The sequence below is a fragment of the Cryptotermes secundus genome, unplaced genomic scaffold (assembly GCF_002891405.2).
Source record: "Cryptotermes secundus unplaced genomic scaffold, Csec_1.0 scaffold186, whole genome shotgun sequence".
NCBI lineage: Eukaryota > Metazoa > Arthropoda > Insecta > Blattodea > Kalotermitidae > Cryptotermes > Cryptotermes secundus.
The window spans coordinates 2,393,781-2,413,200 of NW_019727393.1; the positions used below are offsets into that span (position 1 = coordinate 2,393,781).

Here is a 19,420-nt window from a genome sequence, read left to right on the forward strand (position 1 = left end):
AGATAAAAGCAGTCCACACTCTCAACCCCAATTTCTTTAAGATCCATTTTAATGTCACCTTCCCATACACACCCAGATTTCCCAAGTGGTCCTTCCTGTCATGTTTTCTGACTAAAATTCTGTATGCATTTCTCATCTCACCCATGCTTCCCATATGCATGTCTACAGTCTGAGGCCCTGTGTAACATTCTGAAACAAACCAGTCTTTTATGATTGTGGTTTTGTTACACCCCAATCCCCAAGCCAGAGGACCATCCCATTTCAACCTTCCACAACTGGTTATTCCATATATTTATTGCTACTTTCCAGAGCTGGTGGCTGTCTCCTCCGTGGTAACCAGAGGACCCTTCTTGCCACAGCAACAAGTGACCCATTCAAGTTTATCCTAAAGTTTTAGCAAATTAAGTAAATATTATTGTTGAGATTACTTTGTGGCTCTGCAAGATTAACAGGAAGACCTGTATGGACTGTACCTTCTCTTTTGTTCAGAAAATCATCCATGTTGGATAGATCATTGTTTCTTACCAACTGGGTGACAGTACAAGTTTCATCTGGTAATCATGGAAAATAATTACAGATGTCACTATTGGTATATATATTAATTATACATACTATACAATATGCCAGAATTATGGTAATTCAGTTTGAAACTGCCTGCTGTGTCTCATATAATTTAATTAAATAACACTGTCTCATCTACTGCGGTAACATAGATATGTTTGTACTCTTTTGATTTGCTTACCGAATGAAATCTTGCTGCACCTTGAAGTCTACATTGGTGCAAAAGCTGCAATTTTCCCATGCATGTTTCGATTCTGATAAATGAAACACATTTTCCATCCTATTACATTTATGGAAGATGAGTTAATGTAAGCATCTTAAACCTACATACACAGCCTTCATACTGAAATTTTAAAGTATGTACAGCTGAGGAACTTGCAGAGATATATGGTTTAAAAATAATGCACAATACACACTTCATAAACCATTAAGTAATAATAACAAGGTGACAACTATTCTCACGAGAAATGCAATTTGTATAATTCCACAAGGGACAGAACAGACTGCAGCTGAGTCAAAACAATATTGTCATATAACATTGGCCTACTGTAAATGCCGATACAGAGCAAGTATTGACGATTACTTTCTTCTGACAGTCACTGTTGCATAACTATTCCTGTCTTGAAACCTCTTATACCTATAATTCCGGACAGGTGGAAGCAAATGGACTGTGTTAACAAGGTCGATCAACCGAATTAATCTTAACACGACATCGTTTTTGAGCTATCATATGGAGGTCTGCTTCTGCCATCTTTCGGGCAGCTCTTCAACGACAAGATATAACTCGATATAGATAATCGATTCAAACTCAACTGAAGTCAAGCGGGAACACATGAATCATTTGAAACGTGATGATCTGATTATTGGTGGAATGCTCTACTGGGGAAGATAATTTAGTAGTCTCCACAGCAAAGACGTAAATTAAGATGAAGTTAAATATTGCTAGCTACATGAGAAGCAAATATCTTGAACTTGGGAGCCATCTCTACATTTGCTTCAAGACAGGAAGGGTGAAAAGAGACGGCCGGTCGGAGGGCTTTGAACATTGTGTGTTGACGTATCAAGCAGTCCGGCAACAAAGGAATACAGGGCAAAAAACTCACATAAAATAAGGGTAGGCTGAAGTTTCCCATGTTTCCTTGACACATATAGCGGTACTTTATTGACAATATTAATTACATGTCAATGTTCAAAGTATCACGAAAATAACAGCACAAAGATAAATTTTATGTAAAATAAAACTTCCGTTCGCGCCTATCACAAAACACTAGTAATTCTTCATTAAAAATCAATGCCGTCTGTGGACAAGCTATGGATTTTCTAGATGTCAAAGTAGATTATACATATATTAATATGTTATTATTATGTGATTTTAAAAGTAAAAAAAATTGAGACCAGATATCTCTTGGAAAAATAAAGTTGGTTGAATAAAAAATTTTGTGAAACCTGATTGGTCAGGACAACCATATGGAAGAGCCCACTCTGCATCCTAGAATTTCACATCGGGTGCCAAGAGACTACATCATTTTTAGACGAAAAGGAGGGTACATTTCGTAATAGATTGAACAATACAATGAAGTGCAGGAGACTTCGGTTTATAGAATCAAATTTCTGAAAATCTCAATGCGTGGTATACATGTCGTGTATTGGAATTAGTTTTTCAGTTAGATGACTCAAAATCTGTGGTAAAACCAGTACAAATTTGGAGTAGGTAATTTTTGGAACCGTATGCCTTGATTCATAGGACCGTAAGTTCTGAGGCAGCACCCAACCTCACCATATTATTTATGCACTTTGGACAATGAAGTTTTGAATTGGGAATCTCCAAGGACTCATTTCCACGAGAATTTCTTGCCATTGTAAATATGTTAAAAATTATTGATCTTAAAAAAGTAAACGTATCCCTGTAATAGGCCGTGGAGGCCCATAGGGTTGTGAGATGTTGAGGTTCCAACATTTTCTAGACAATCGGCTCACAGATGGCGGTAAGGTTGTCAACCCTACACGCCGGCCGTCCTTTACCCCCAAGAATATCCCTGGTACTCATTTCTATTAGAGGCTGAGTCGACCCCAGGGCCATAGTGCGGCTGGAAGTACTAGGTCAACTGGAAAAAATCCAGTGACCTCATCGGGATTTGATTCCGTGACCTTCCGGCTTCTAGCATAGTGCCTCAACAAACTACGCTACCGCGGATTATTGATATTATTGATCTTAATGTAAATACGTCTCTTAAGATTCAGGTATTCTGCGTACAACACTCTGTTAAAAACTTCGGTATTTTTCTTGAGTTCAAACTCAGGATCCATGCGCATGTTGAGTTTTATTGTCTCATTCTATAAATATTATTTTTTTTTGCCTAATAGGAAATATTAGTTTCTCCTTTTCTACGATAGATGGCTTTATCACTTTATATCAGGCTAGTCTGAAAGAAACTTGAATGTTCTTCGGTTTTCTGAAATTATCTTAAAAATACTGACCCCCCCATCAAACTAGAACGTTTCCGGGGGAAATGTGAACTATTTTGATGAATATTTATGACGGTTATATTATCAGTCCTTCGTCTAAAAAAGCTACTATTGTCAAAGTTCCAGTCAGAAAAGTCTTTAATATGTCTTATACTTAAGTTACATGTAAAAAAAAATTCCTTCTGTTCACTGCGTTTTAGCCGCAAAATGAAATATGTAACAAGCTAAGTGTAATATAAAGTTAATACTACCCCTGTAACAGGCCGTGACGACAAATAGTTTTGCGAGACGTCGAGGCTCCCACATTGGCTTCTCCTCAAGAAGGGCTCAGCTCCATAAGTAAGTAAGTAAAAGTCAAAAGGTATATGTATTTTTTTTTTGGCTAGATGAATTTCTTACTATAGGGATTCATAGCAATTTAAGTAGTATGCCAGAGAGTAGGACCACAGAAACAAACTCGGGTACTCCGAAGTGTAAATTCTAAAGGTTGTAATGAGGTATTTCGTATTCAGTGATAAACGACGCAATAAAACGCGAAAAATGGTTATTGTGTTTCTAAAACTGACTTATACTACTTTCTTTCTTGGATATACCAGAAAATGACGGACAATTTTCATAATAATATGCAAATTGATGCTACCTATATTACAGGATCATCACAGTTGAATACTACTGTATATCTTCTATAATAATTCCTGCTGTTTGTATGCTTACGATGCCATGAAAGTGAAGTGTAGTGAAAGAAATCTACTCCCCTTACCAGGAATTAATATCACGTTATTTTAAGCTCAGATCGCAGCAACCATTACTTTTCTTCATACACACGTTATAATTTATTTTAGGTAGAAACTCTTTAATAACATTTGCAAACATGAGTGTACATGACAAGTTAGAATGCGAACTATATAGAACTAGATATTTAAAAACATCCCGGTTTTTAACACTCAATACCGACTTAGACGCATTTCAACTATGGAAAAGAGAATATTATTTTTAATAGGCGGATAGAAGCCATGTTAGGTGAGTCCTTTGTCACCACGGCATGGCGCGTCCTCAGGTTGCGGATGGTGGCGACGCCCTCCAGGTTTGGAGGAAAGCTGCGAATATATTGAATAAGCAGTCGCGGACAGCCGACAAGGGGTGGTCCTCCAACTGGGGGGGGGGAGGCGTGGGGCTAACAACTCCTCACGGTAAGAAATTATGTTACGAAAATGAACACAAAGCCTCGGACCTGGACGGATTCCTTAGTTACTTGGAATGTTAGAAGTTTGTATAGGGCAGATTCGCTCAGGGCAGTGACAGAAGAAATCTTAATATATAAGTTAGATTTAGTGGGAGTACAGGAGGTCAGATGGGATGGAGGTGGCATCGCACCAGGAGACTATACATTTTTCTATGGAAAGGAGAATGAAAATCATGAATTAGGTACAGGTTTTTTCGTACATAAGAGAATCGTATCAGCAGTTGAGAGGGTAGAGTTCGTTATTGATAAGATATCATATATAATACTAAAAGGTCGCTGGTGTGATATGATCGTTATAAATTTTCAGGCCCCAACAGAAGATAAATTTATGGCATAATGGGCAGGATCTGCGAAGAACCAGAACATGTATTTGATAAATTCCCGAAGTACCTTATGAAAATTTTGTTAGGAGATTTCAATGCCAGAGTAAGGGGGGAAGACTTGTTCAAACCAACGACTGGGAATGAGAATTTGCATGAAATTAGCAATGATAATGGAGTTAGAGGTGTAAACTTTGCCACAGTGAAAAATCTTACTGTCAAAAGTACAATATTCCCACATCGTAACATCCACAAATTTAATTAGATATCTCCTGATGGAAAGACACGCCATCAAATAGATCATATTTTGTTAGAAAGGAGACGGCACTCGAGTAAACTTGATGTCCAGTCATTCAGGGCAGCAGACTGTGATACTGACCACTACCTGATGGTGGCAAAGTTTAGGGAAAGACTGGCAGTGAGCAAACAAACAACGCACAGAGTTCATATAGAGAGGTTCATTCTCAAGAAATCAAATGAGGTAGAAGATAAAGAGCAGAATCGTGTTGAAATCTCAAACAGGTTTGCGGCTTTGGAAAACTTGGACACTGAGGTGGATGTTAATAAAGCTTGGGAAACTATTAGAGAGAATATAAAAATTTCTGCCAAGGAGAATCTAAGTTATTAAGAACGGAAGAAGGGTAAACCATGGTTCAATGAAGGATGCTCAAAATTATTAGATCAAAGAAAACAAACTAAATTGCTATGGTTACAGGATTCAAGCAAAATAAGTGGGAATAACTCTCTGAAATTGTCACAGTTGAGTAAGAAATTTCGTTTAGTTTGAAACCCATTAGTTAGGGACTGAAGTTTACTCAGTTACTTATAGAGAGACCTATACAGCAAGTACGACTTAACTATAACATTCTTAAGATTGTGCAAATTTCCAGTTAATTAATATTTTCTTATCACGTTGTTACACCGTGTATTGAAGTGTAAATATGAAATCTTTGAACGTAATTCTGTTAATATTTTTGTTAATAAATACGCTTCAGAATAAGGCATAAAGTACCAAGGTCAGAGCAATTATAAAGCTTCTCTTTCAAGCATGTGAGGATTTCAAAATTACGTTACAATATATGTATACGGCCGGTCACAGTCCCCTCGAGCACTGGAACCGTGGGTTCGAAACCCATTCAAGGCATGGATATCTGTCTGCGATTATTCTGTGTTTGCGTTGCCCTGTGTATGTAGCGGCCTTGTGACGGGCTGATCCCCTTTCGAAGGAGCCCTACCAACTGTCCTAGGATTAAGAAATTGAAGTGAAACAAAGCGTTTTACTGCTTCCCTATGCTCCAAGTTGAAGCAACAGGAAAGAGAGAAAGAAATATGTGCTTCTATACAGTATATATATATATTTTTTTTTATTTACATAAAATTAGCAGTCTGAATTACATTTGATTCTATAAGCTAATTTGCTGTAGTATTCTACTTGACGTGGAGAAGGCTTATCCAGAGATAAGTCCTCGTTACCCTTCTCTCAGGTCGGCTGACCAATTCCTTTTTACTCTTCGTCCATGGTGCGGTTCCAGTAACGGTTGCATTAGTACGTTCTCATGTCCTTCTGCTTTGTTGAGGTATCTTGTGCTTTTCCCTTTTATGACTTCCTTTACTAGCGGCACTTTCAGGTCTTCATGGAGTGTTATATTGGAAATAGACCATGGGGTGTAATTACGCATAGTATCTTTGACTGACATCTTTGGATTATGGAAATATTGGTTTTGCTCATACAGTATATGTAGCAGATGAAATTAGGAAACTCTTAATGCGTGAAGCATTTTGAAAATCTTTTAAAATAAAAGTAAGTAAAAAGTAAAGTAAAGCTATCCCTGTAACAGGCCGTGAAGGCCCATAGGGTTGTGAGACGTTGAGGGTCCCACATTATCTATACACTCAGCTCAAAGATGGCGGAAAGGTTGTCAGCCTTACGCGCCGGCCGCGCTTTAATCGCCAGCAAAATTATTTTATTAATTCCTGGTACTCATTTCTGTTAGAGGCTGAGGAAACCCCAGGGCCATAGTGCGGCTGGAAGGATTAGGTCAATTTAAAGAAATCCAACGACTTCATCGGGACTTGAACCCGCGACCTCAACCAACTACACTACCGAGTACCCCCTTTAAAATAAAAGGATTAACCAAATTTAGTTCCAGTAAACATTTCTATCTTATGTACATGTCCTGCCATAATGACGCCTTTTCTCAACGCAGTAGGAAGACCAATTTACCCGAAATAAATCTCTCTATAGAGACAAAAAAATGACTAAGTTTTGAAGTTTAAAAACCATGGACATAATGTGGATAGAGAAATTATTATAGGCATGTGCGTTTTTGTATGTGTATAAGAGAAAGGTCACAAAATAACAAAACAAATTTTGTGTAGGATGCTGGTAGGCGGTTTCTTTGGATATGACGTCAACAATTGGTTACGCCCACTTGTGATGAGGAGCGTCTGTTCAGAGTTGTACCATGACGACGAACCCCGCGTCGATATTCCCCACTTCACCTCTTGCCCGCGGACTTGAAACACCCTTCACCCCACTTTAGGTAAAGGCCTTCTGGAACTATTACAACAGTAAATCCTAATAAAAGGTAGTTCTTGCTTGTGGCGCCTCCTAAGCGGCGCACAGTATCGGTGGTCCACGCTCACGACAGCGGCTACCTTGGGCTGAAGGTAACGGGAGTTTTCACGCCAGTCAAGAAACTTTATTCACTCCCCGAGAATCGAGTGTAGCGGAAAAATCAGGTAAGCTCAAAGAAAATAGTGATTCAGTCCTCTGATAATCGTACTATTTTATATACTTTCCTTTTTCTGCAAGGGTTTAAAATGCTTTCTTTGGCGTACATTTAATCAAAATTTGTATAGTGACTCCATTTTGAAAACATTGCCATAAAATATCGCCTGTAAACTATTTTGCGAAGTACACTGTTCAACTTCAGTTATATTCTTTAATATAAATATTAAGTGCTGATTTTCATTTCAAATTTATACTCTTCTCTCAAAATATATTATTATATTATTTATTATTATTATTATTATTATTATTATTATTATTTTAGTCTTGTTCTAGTTCTAATTGTAGTTCCAGCTTAATCTAGCTTTTGTTATGTACATTTTCAGTGTTCGTCTGTTATAATTCACTCGCTGCTCGACAGCACGTAAATAAAGAAACTGATTTGATTCGTTGTTCCATTGTACTTACTCGTGCTCATTACATAACTGGCACTGTGCTAAGTTTGCACATAAATAAATAAGAATTTAATTAGTATTAAAATCGCATAAAACTTTTTCTTCTGCTACATGCACTTCAGCTGATATATTTTTGTAGGGGCGCTGACAAATTTGGAACCATGCTGTTTGTGCTAATGAGGTTATATAACTGTGCTTTCTTAATTATTGAAATATTAATTATAATCAATATTAATATATGTATATATTATTCTCAACGCATAATATTTGGAGAAAATGCACTATTAGAATTTTTATTATTGTCTACATGATATAAGTTACTTACTGTGTGTATATATTNTATTGAATATGTTACAAAATAATGTATAATTCTTGGTATAAAATAATGCTTGGTGAAAGTGATTATTTAAGTGTATGAGAAGAGGGAGGTAGTTCTGAAGCCCCACGACACTACAAGTTCAATGATACGCTAAACCTGTCAAAAGCAACAGCTTTTAGTAAGACAAGTCTACAGATTCGTGAGAAAAGGGTGATATTACAATGCCGTATATGTAGGACCTTTTCCATCCAATAGTGTTTGGAGGAAAGTAGTTTAGCTTCTTATAATGGACTCAACAGCATATATTTCATACTTTTTACATGATGACGGAAACGAAGCCAGCTTACGAAATTGCCTTTATAACCCGAAACGAATCAATGAATCATCCACCATAAGCGTGAGTTTAGTGGCACGTAGGGTAAAGATTCACGGTCTCTAGCTACGTGTCCTATAAAGACTCATGTTTCTTAGTACAAAAATTACATTTTCAAAGAACGAAAGATTTAGATCCAAGGGATGTTTAGCATTGTTATAGTTTTCGGCGTCCTTTGTCGTCTACATATAAACAGATATCTGTAGTACAGGGTTGGTTACTCATCCTTACCCTTCCAACGTTTTGCCTATCTGTATAATATAAAATATTGCGCTTCTGAAATCAAGCTCTCAATATTAATCATTATTATAAAAAGATAAAGCTAACTCTGTAACAGGCCTGTTATTATTTTTATTATTATTTGGATGTTCTACATTTCCTTGTTTTTGTATATTGTTTGTATGTTTTGTTTCTTTCCCTTTACTCCTGCTCACTTTGTGGTTAACAGTCAGGCCATTACGTTTGCACATAAATAAATACGAATTTAATTATTATTATTGTCGTTATTATTATTATTATTTAAAATGGATCTGAAGGAAATAGGATGACAATAAAAACAACTAGAAAACCTCAAATCTTACAGCTAGAATAATAAATTACACATATTCAGCAAATATTTTAAGGAACTAAATAATTTATGTCATATTAATCTTTTAATCACGCGGACATAAGACATTACATGTAATTTCTGCATATTAGTATGAAGTACTGTGGGTATAGCATCGAGATGAAAAGCTAAAACTAATATTATTTCGGAAGATAAGATTGAGGTCGATCCTATAGTAGGAGGCAAAACTAATTCCCGAATCTTGGTAACTTTTATAACCTAGACAATTTGCTACAGTCAAAAGAATCAAGGTTAATACGGATCAGTGTGAGAAGTTGAAGTTTCATATGCATTTGCAGCAACTCCATGAAGTTGATCATGGTTCAAGCAATTTGCCATTTCATAAAGTGGGTTGCTGGTTTGGTTACGGCCGGAAAATTCCACACAACGCAATTAAACCTCAGTCCCATGTGAACTAACAAAATGGGAAAAGCGTATGATATCGTCCGATGCTACTTTCTCTACTTTCTCTAAACCTATATTGCTGTGAGAACGGTTCTATTTATGTACGTCCCGACCAACTTTGTTGACTTGTAATTGCATGATGTAGAAGATAGTTGAATCAGCTTGGTAGATAAGAAAGAAGAAATATTTTACAGTTCTATGATGTAAACCGATCTGACACAAGTTTCTTAGTCCATTTATACAATAATAATAATTGAGTTCAATTCGTGTTTATTTACGTGCAAACTTAACAGCACAGTGACCAATTACAGAGTTAGCACTAGTACATAGAAATACACAAAAATAATTAAAGAGCAAAATAAAAATATGACAGTCTAAGTAATAGCAATAAATTAATAACAATTCAAAGAAAAATTGAAGTTAGTTTTAACAGGCGAGAAAAATGAAATAAGTACATTTCCAATAGTTATGCCGTTTGTGGCGAGAAAGGATAATACATGTACATACACACATAGAAGTTAATAATTCAATTCATTTCAATTCTTGGTTTTATTTACGTGCTGTACTCAACAGCTGGTAGCCAATTACAGAGTCAGCACGAAGACAAGTGAACAATATACAGACTGATTGATGAAAAAAGTATATAAATTCCATTGCAATATGCCCAAGTAAAAAAACACAATTGGAGGTTAGAGACAGACCAAGCAGTATCTAAGTATAACATATGTCAAAGGTTTACAGAAGCAGATATAATAATAATAATAATAATAATAATAATAATAATACAATTCGTATTCATTTACGTGAAAATTTAACAGCCGAGAGGCAAATTACGAATTTAGCATAAATAATAATAATAATAATAATAATAACAACAAGAACAACAGCCTTTTGGGGTAAGTATTAAGCCACTGGATGTGTTCACCATAACAACAATTCCTTAAACATCCTTAAAACGTTACACAGACCTGTTCCTTCGAAGTCATATTACAATTGAAATGTCGTCAGATTTCTGGCATGATATCTCAGACGAATCAGTAGCCAGGCTAACAATATAAATTTAGTGTGGAATGTATTTTGAAACAATATTCCTGGTGCCAATACGACATCAATTAAAACCCATACTGATAAAATTCGGTGGGATTATTTCTAGCACAACATGCATAACACGAATCTTTGGCTGTACTTAAAAGGCAATTAAGTAAATAAAATATTGCAGAATGTTTGTGAAAGGGGCAGTTGCAAATAAAGAATGTTATCTAAGCCTGAAGTATACTTAGTGGTCTCTTCAAGCAGTAACTAAAGTAATTCATGCTCAGCATTATGTTGCTATGTTCGCTCGCACTTAGCAGCAGCAGTTCTTACAGTTGACCCTATGGGGAGACACTGTTCTCTGGAGATCTATGCAAATATTTCCCTATGTTTGTGCCCCGCTTTTCTTTCAGCAGTGAAAATTTGTTCTACTTCAAAAGATAACAATCTGAAGTGCGTGTTTTCTGCTCCACACAAAGGAAAACAGAGAAAGGGAACATAACAGGGAAGAAAACACAACGTAATGATGCTGGAATGTGTTATACAAGTAGAAGAAAATAACAATCGAATTTGTGTAACACCACTAATAAAACCTTGTCGAGTAATTTGTATATGTGCTTGTATTTTGTACTTCTGTGCTGAGAGATCCTCTGATCGAACCCCGGCCATGACAGCGAATATTCGGATTGGGGTTCTTTTATGGCATTTCTCAGTTTTTCCAATCTAGTGATAGTAAAGTGTCTCAAATCAGATCATGCTCGATTCCTTCTACATTGTTCATCAATCATCTATCATTAGAAACCGTACAGCATGACACACTGACATTGTCGTTAAATAAAAAATATACATCGAACTCGAAACATCAAACGAATCGAATCAAATCAGTCCTTTTTATCGGCAGGCAAGAGAATAAAATCAGACCTGAAAGAACCGAACACAATTCAGAAACACCGACACAAAATTAAACCAATCAAAATCCCACCGGCAGATGGGCACTAAAATAAAGTCAGGTCTATTCCAAAACAGGGGGAAAAAAGGAGAGGATTTCCGTATAAATGGAATGGACAGAGCTCCATAAATGTTGATGTTCGTCTGTGTATTAACTGTGTTTGATTGTTTGAATCTTCTAATACATTTAACCATATTTGAGTATATAATATACACGAAAACCCCTCGCTATGCTCCATCAACAATAATTAAATAACATACAGAATTTCTAAGTTTTTTTTACTTTTTCCATAGTCCGGAATTCTAGGTAATAGATGACACTCTATTACCTAGAATTCCGGATGATGGAAAATGTCCAAAAACTAGAGTGCCCTCTATTACCTAGAATTCTGGATGAAGGAAGAAGTCTTCAAACTCAGTATTTCTGTGCGTAATCCACCATCCTCAGACCCCTTAGAATCTAACTGTTAATTAAACTTCAATTTTTCGAGATTACCTCAATTTGAAAGGATATTCAATTCATAAATCTTCTTATATTCAATGCATGCATTAAGAATAACATGATTTGCTAGGAATAATGGCATTTTCTTTCGACGACGTGATTTTTGAGGGACTTATATTCAAAAACCTTAAGGAAAATTTCGACAAAATGATCGTATAAGTTACATTTAACGATAAGTTATTGTTTGCATTTTTAAGACGTCTCTGTGCTGTTTAAATTCCTACGCGCAAGAAATGCAAAGAATTACTTTTCGGGAAGTATAGAAGTCGGAACTCCAATACCATCTTTCGTAATTTAGGACACACGAAAATATTGCTCTACTACTATATCTCTGGGCACAGCGAAAACACAACAGGAGAATATCTGACGCCTTCTCCGTCTAACCTGCACAACAGAAGTGTCAGAGAAGTTGCCGACCCCTGTAGGCGAACTCTGTGGCAGATATTCCACTCCTGAAGTTTACGACGAGGAAGGTTAAAACTACGAAGTAACGGCAGACGATGGTGAGGGTTGAACCCCCGTTACATTATTTACCTTCCGGGATCAGGCCATGTGGATTATTTCTATGCGGAAATAATTCTGCAATACTGAATTCTTGTACACATTTTGTAGGAATTCTAGGAAGGGAAAATAAGCATGCTGGGAAATATGTAACTGTACAAGGTGACATAAGACAGAAGACAGAGATCATACACATCTAGGCTCTGAGAGGGTTTTGAACCTACATTTCGACTTTTAAAGACCTTGTACAGGGCTGTACGCTCATTAGGCCGTGAAGACCCTCTGCACGTACATGGATATCTGTTCCATGAAGCTTTAGCAGAGGCTCCTACCAAACTTTAAGACAGATGTCTCAGCTTTTCAACTTCCTTAGACTTTCTGTAGCCGCACATGCACATGCAGTTAAGAACGGATTAACAAACAATATGTTGTAATGATGCAACACCATTTTCATACCGCAAGAGAATGCCGCAGGAATGAAATTCTCTTGAAAGGATCGTCAAAATGTATGAAGAATTTTGAATGAATAGCAGCCTGTTTCGCCCTTCTGGTTATTACTGCATCGTGCTTAACAATTGAAGACAGGGGTTACTGATGTATCGCCTACTGTAAAACTCGTGCTCAACACTTCTGCATTTCCCCTCAGAGTGTATCTGTGGGATCCTATCATTATCATAATGAATAGCGATTATATTATCATACAGAATTAGCCTGCTGATCTTTGTAATGGAGATGCAGTAGGATTTCTGTGAAGCAAAAATCTAATTTCTATATATCATTCAGATAAATTATTTTTTTGTAATTCGCTTAGTTAGGGGTGGAGTCCAACTGGGTCCACTCAGCACGGCGGCCACTAATTGGCCTATTGTAGCCTGCTCCGGGTGATTATGATGGAGCAATTGGTGGAATGGAGATTGGCAGGGGAAACAGAAGTACTCGCAGAAAACCCGCCCCAGCGCCACTTTGTCCACTACAAATCCCACTTGACCAGACCCGGGATCGAATCCAAGCCGCTGAGGTGGGAAGCCGGCGACTAACCGTTTGAGCTATGGCGCGGCCATTAATAGTATTTCTTAACCTGACAACTGTCTATGAGACACTCGAGTGATGTCCAGCTCTGTCTGCTTCAAGTGTAGCTTAGCACGGTGAGGACTTGGCACATTGTTTTCGAAATAAATATTAATTATTTGTTTATATCTGCTTAGAGGTCCGTACCAGTAGATCACAGGTATTTAACGAGTTTCTATGATATTCTGAAGTTCCTCGACCATCGATAATTCGACATAGCCAAATTAGATTGTTCATTAGCCGGCGTAGCATCAGTTTCTTATTAAGAAATCCTACACTGTAACTCTGATTCCAATATCAAGATTCTCAAAATAGTTTCCAGTTCCTTCTGACCAACTGTTAATAGCAGTAAATACCTCACTCCTTGCGACCCGCCCAAGGAGTCCTACCGAATGTGTAAGATCTAGAAAAACGGAAAGTGAACGGAGAAGTTCATGGAGGTAGGCCTAGGCCCACTGGGGCTATAGTGCCAAGGAAAAAGAATACCACACTATGAAAGCTTCCCACTCCAGTCTCCTGAGTCGAACTCGTTCATTCATTTCCGTCGCTAATACAACACAAACCAGTCACAGTTTCTCCTCTCTTTTAAAATGCCATTTCTATGCAAGGGATACACAGCCGACTAGTGATAACCACACACGAAGGGGATGTAACATAGACGCCGAAAAATGAAAATAACGTGGAGGGAAGAGAATATTCATTCGCAGGCAAACACAAAGACGATATGCAATGGCATGGAATACACTGATGTAAGAACTGGTGCAGTGCAGCAATTTCAATGAGTGAAAAATTTCCTGAAGATGACCTTGTAAGGCCGAAACATGTTGCAACTAAATATGTTTTTAATGACATTTTAAAACAAAGAAGAGACTGTGAAAGTTTGTAATTTATTAGAGACGGAATTGAGTGAACAAATCATACATCAATACATCAGGACACTGAAATATAAAATCCCGAGTCGAAGACGCCAAACGCTTTTAGCTCCCTGAATATCCAGCGTAAATATTTTCCATCCAGCAAGTCCAGTATATTATAGTGATGTCAGGTTTGTTGTTGATTTGTCTCTTAATAAGTACTTAGTCCAATATAACCTGTGATATACATTTCATAAAAAAAAATTACGGTTCAGTCCGTATAGCGACGGGCTACGGGCTGGAGGACCAAGGTTGGACTCCCGGCAGGGGCAAGAGATTTTTCTTTTCTTCACAGTGTTTCGGCTAGCCCTAGGGCCCACCCAGTGTCATATCCAATGGGTGCCGTGGGCAGTCTCTCCGGGGGTAGGGCGGCCGGACATCTAGTGCCGGGTTTAAGAATGGTGGAGGTATACCTTCGCCCTACCAAAGGTATTCATGACGTAAACAAAACAAACTTCACAACGTTCAGGCCAGCTCTGAAGCCCACTCAGTCTCCCGTCCAATTACTACTGGCGGGTTTCTTTGGGGAGTTTATTCCCTGGAGTAAAGCGGCCAGGGTGTAAAGTTGGCACCCACCATCATATAATGCAGAGGTCAGGAATGATGGAGCTATATCTCCACTCTGTCACATATCTTCATGGCATGGCATTTAATTAATTAAGCACAGGGACATCTTTACCTTGTCTTACCTTATGATATCTCTTTCTGCCTTCTTACATGTTATTTAAAATATCTATTACATTTTCATGTTGGTTAGCGAGGTCTGCTTGGCAGAGTTGAGGGCCATATTCCTTTACCTCTATATCAAAACTTCGTGTTAATTTGTCCTGAAAGTATGGAAAAATCAGATTTCATATAGGCAGACGATAGACTTCAGTGGGCCAGATACGCTAATAACATTAAGAACTTGCTAAGTCATGTTTCGTTAATTTCATTAATCTCTGCTTTATCTTCACCTGTTAAAGTCAAAGAACCTGTTGCATATCAGGCAGACTAAGCTGTCGGCACTGGTTCCCGGTACATTCTCAGCTTTGGGGTTTCTAATTCTTTGAAAAGTAGAGAAAAATTGACATGATAAACGTAAGCAGCGCTTACATACTGCCTGTCCACTAATGCAATATGGCACTGATCTCTTGGAAACAAATATTTATCGTATTCAGGTGAATCTTTACTACGTCATTAAAAGACACAGAGTGACGGAGTCTGTTTGTAAGAATATGTGTGTCCATGTATTCAGGTAACACGTTCGGTTTGGCAATATAACTCAATAGAAACGCATAAAAAAATTTTGTTAATGTCTTTTCGACTGCATGGTTTCATGACAGGACGAAAAGCCTCAATATAGCGGGATTTGCTTGTAGTCTTGCAGCAGACTTTAACAACAGAAAGTAAGCAGGATATCAGCTACATTCACATCCTTGAATCAAACCCTGTACTGTAAATTTTCACGTGTTTGAAAACGCGAGATTTGATACTTAGAAGTAAATGAAAGGCAATTTCAGTAAATTAAGATGGCAACTAAGTGTTTAAACATTCATCTTTGAAAATTAAACTCACGCATTGAGACCTGTATATTTTCTCAAAAAAATAATAAATATCATTATCATCAAAATTTGTACCTTTCGATTCTTTCCGCCATGAGGAAATTTGCTCCTTCCAACGCAACCTCGCGCCAATGATGAGCCGATGAATAATTAAAAATCTTGAAGAAACCAGTCTTCTGGGATTTGGCACCGTGTATATGTGGTGTTAACCGACGTTTCGGAGGAACGTATCGCCCCCATCTTCAGGGTAGAAGAAAAAGTATAAGAATTCTGCAAGCGACAACACCGTGAGAAACGGTAAAGCACGGTGCCAAATCCCAGAAGACTGCTTTCTTCACAGTTACCGCCGTGAAAGCCTCAAATCTTACATAATTAAAAATCTTCGTATTTTTACATGAATTCTTAGCGTTTGCTGTTGTCCTCTAATGTGATATCTGAGGTGTGAAAGAAGGACGATGGATTCAAACAATATTGTAACAGGAATGACTATAGTGAAATACACTTACATGAAATACAAATTGGTGTGATCATGTTAAATTTGGAATATCCCACAATAGCTGAGAAAAAGCGCGTGAAATGAAGCGTCTTTTAAGACAGACATATCTCTGGAAATTCACCGAATGAAATGGCTTTACAAACCACAAAACCATATTCTGCTAGAAATATTCTTTAATGACTTTTTACTTTCACTGTGGTTAACTGTTGACGGTAATTCGATTCTTGGGTTGTTACACTGTATTGACGTGGGCGATGTTGCCAGCGTTTCGGAGGTATTTGTTACCTCTCTCTGCAGGGAATGTGGGCGAGTCTCTGTAGGATACCGTTTCTAAAACAATGGGTGGGAGGAAGTCAGGGTTGACGCCTCATCCGAATCGATAGGAAGCAAGGCCTGGGAAAGTTGTGAAACCGGCCGTTTTAAAGCCCACGGAGTAAATCCAAAAGTCAGAACAAACGAAATTAGATAATTTAGTTAAAGGCAATTCAGGACCAAAATTATTAAAACTGACAACACGGGATGTCTCGTCAGCGGGAATAATGTGTTTACTTGCTATTTCCCCGTAGTATGCATAATTGTAAGCCACTGTGGTTCTTCTTCCGTATGTCCTTATTACACGCATCTCTCAAGAATTTACCTGTCGCTCAAGTTGACAAGGGAGATAAAGACAGTTTCCTCAACCTTACATACCTACAACGTTCCTACAACTATGAATAAATGTATTTACTCGATTTCGTTTTGATGTGACGTCAAGCCGCAGATAGGACTTCAAGTACCTAGCCGTTAATTCTTGATAATTAACTTGTTGTCAATAATTTGCTTCAGTAAATTCTAAAGTATTCTGATGATGGCGTATAACACTCCGACTTAATGTGTTTTTGGATTTCGTCCATCGTCCGGTATTCTGAAAACTATAAAGTACAACATTTCGGAAATTGGATGTACTTCCGTCCTCAGATGGGAAGAGCAAGACAGCTACTCAGTTGGGTCCCTTATAAAGAGCTAACCTCAGTCACTGAACAACACCTGACAAGTCAAAGTGAAAGTCACATTGCGACTAACAGTCGTTCAGTCTGTTTGTCTTGGTGTCGAGCCCCAGCTGGGGCACATAACCAGATGTTTCTTCTTATATGACAGTTTTTTTATTGCTAGTGGGGTGGGACAAAGTCCCTTGTACAGCGGCCACTTCTGGCCTATTGTACCAGCCCCAGATGATAGGTGAGGGTGATTGTGGAGCGATTGTTGGAATGAAGATTGGCAGGGGAAACCGAAGTGGCCCCAGCGCCACTTTGTCCACCACAAATCCCACTTGACCAGACCTGGAATGGAACCCGGGCCGCCGCGGTGGGAAACCAGCGACTAACAGCTTGAGCTATGGCGCGGCCTTAATATGACCGTTACTGTTCTGTCCATTTGTGGAGCCCTCTCTGATGAGAGGCCGGGTCTCTCATTTGTCAGTCATAGGCTGTAGTATTAAGTCCATTACAACACCTAACAGATTCAAACAGCTATTTGATCACAAGAGGCTAGAATAATTTGGCGGGAGATAGAAAGAAAATATGCAAAAAATTGTGATAAATCATGCACATTCGTGGAACTAGGATAGAAAAGGAGGTAGAAATTTATGCTAAAAATTTAGCAAACAAAACCAAGTTCATGAGCACCAACTTAAAAATGGAAAAATTGATGAAGACGCGTAGTGTTCACTGGTAACGCCATCTGTGGAGTTAAACCTGAACACTCGAGACTGAAAAGTTATGGAATCCAATAAAGAATCTGTCATTTCATACAGATTTTCTCTGTGAGTTATAAACTTTATTGCTGATGAGGGGATCCAGATAGAAGAAATGTCGAAACTGGGTTGGTTGATTGGATTGATTAAGCATGCTGTAAGGGACGTTTGCTTTTATTTTCCATATCTACTGTAATTTTAATTATCCAAAATACTAGCATCATCTCAGCCTACCTTGTGACCCTTATAGACATGTTAGGTTAATTTTTATTTTTCTAGAAGACCCTCTTGGAGATTGTGGCTCTGTTCACGAAGCCACACAGCTATAGGTCTGCCTGTTTCGAAAAAAGAAGCTTCTGCCAAATTAAGGGGGAATGCTGTAGACGCACTGTGCCGTTTTTTTGCGGATGTCTTTCAGGCATGGTTTTCATGAGTGAACTCGTAAGAGTGTGGTTAGTTTTGAAAATCATCCTAGTATTTTATTGATTCCCTATGTGTTTGAACTTCTCTGAAACACCCTTCAAATACGGGATATACACAGAGTCCAGAGAATTTCCTACTTTATTCGGATTGCTGCTACTCCTGGAATTAATAACCGAGACAATGAAACCTTGGTGATAATTGTCGAGCTGAAAATCACTACTCAGTCTGCTGATTTCTTTGGTAATATCTTGTCTTTCTTGGTATATGGTGTAAGCTCTGTTGTGCAGTCTCTGAATCAAACTTCTCTTCACATGCGTCGGATGGCTAGAGTTGAAGTTGAGTTATCGGCCAGTGTGGGTGGTTTTCCTCAAGACTTTGGTGGTCAGTGTCGTCACTTCCCTGATGACCAGAACATCAAGAAAGGCAATCATACTCTCTGACTCTGTCTCCACGGTGAGCTGGATGGACGGCCTTAAACTCCTGAGCTGGCCGAAGAATTCCTGTAACAACTCTGGACCATGAAGCCAGACAACAATCTTCTCATCAAAGTACTGGAGCCACAACGATGGAGTATGTTGTGCCGAGCCAAGCGCCAATTTCACAAGTTGCTCCTTGAAGACGTTGCTCACAATGGGTGATAGGGAGCTTCCCATAGCCATGCCATCTTTCTGTTGGAAGAACTCGTAGTCCACTTAAAAATATGCGGTTCTCAAGCAAACCTCCAGCAGCCCCATGAAGGCTTCGACCTGTAAGACGGACCGTTATGCCAGTGTGCCATCG

At 38.2% G+C, this 19,420-nt stretch overlaps 2 protein-coding genes across 3 annotated transcripts in view; one reads left to right on the forward strand and one right to left on the reverse strand.

Moving 5' to 3' along the window:
• The window catches only part of LOC111864661 (vacuolar protein sorting-associated protein 54), a 134,754-nt gene that overhangs the window by 34,263 nt on the left and 81,071 nt on the right, over window positions 1-19,420 (reverse strand). Inside the window, exon 1 of one of the 2 annotated variants that reach the window (XM_023852060.2) lies at window positions 743-1,302. The exons of the other annotated variant lie outside the window; for it this stretch is intronic. Coding sequence (XP_023707828.1) covers window positions 743-840 — 98 coding nt within the window. The 5' untranslated portion in view covers window positions 841-1,302. Of the gene's footprint in view, window positions 1-742; window positions 1,303-19,420 lie in introns of those variants that run through there. 2 annotated transcript variants of the gene reach the window in all.
• The window catches only part of LOC111864662 (thyrostimulin alpha-2 subunit), a 32,031-nt gene continuing 19,718 nt past the window's right edge, over window positions 7,108-19,420 (forward strand). Inside the window, exon 1 of the mRNA XM_023852062.2 lies at window positions 7,108-7,332. The gene's annotated coding sequence lies outside the window, so the exon portion shown is untranslated. The remainder of the gene's footprint in view (window positions 7,333-19,420) is intronic.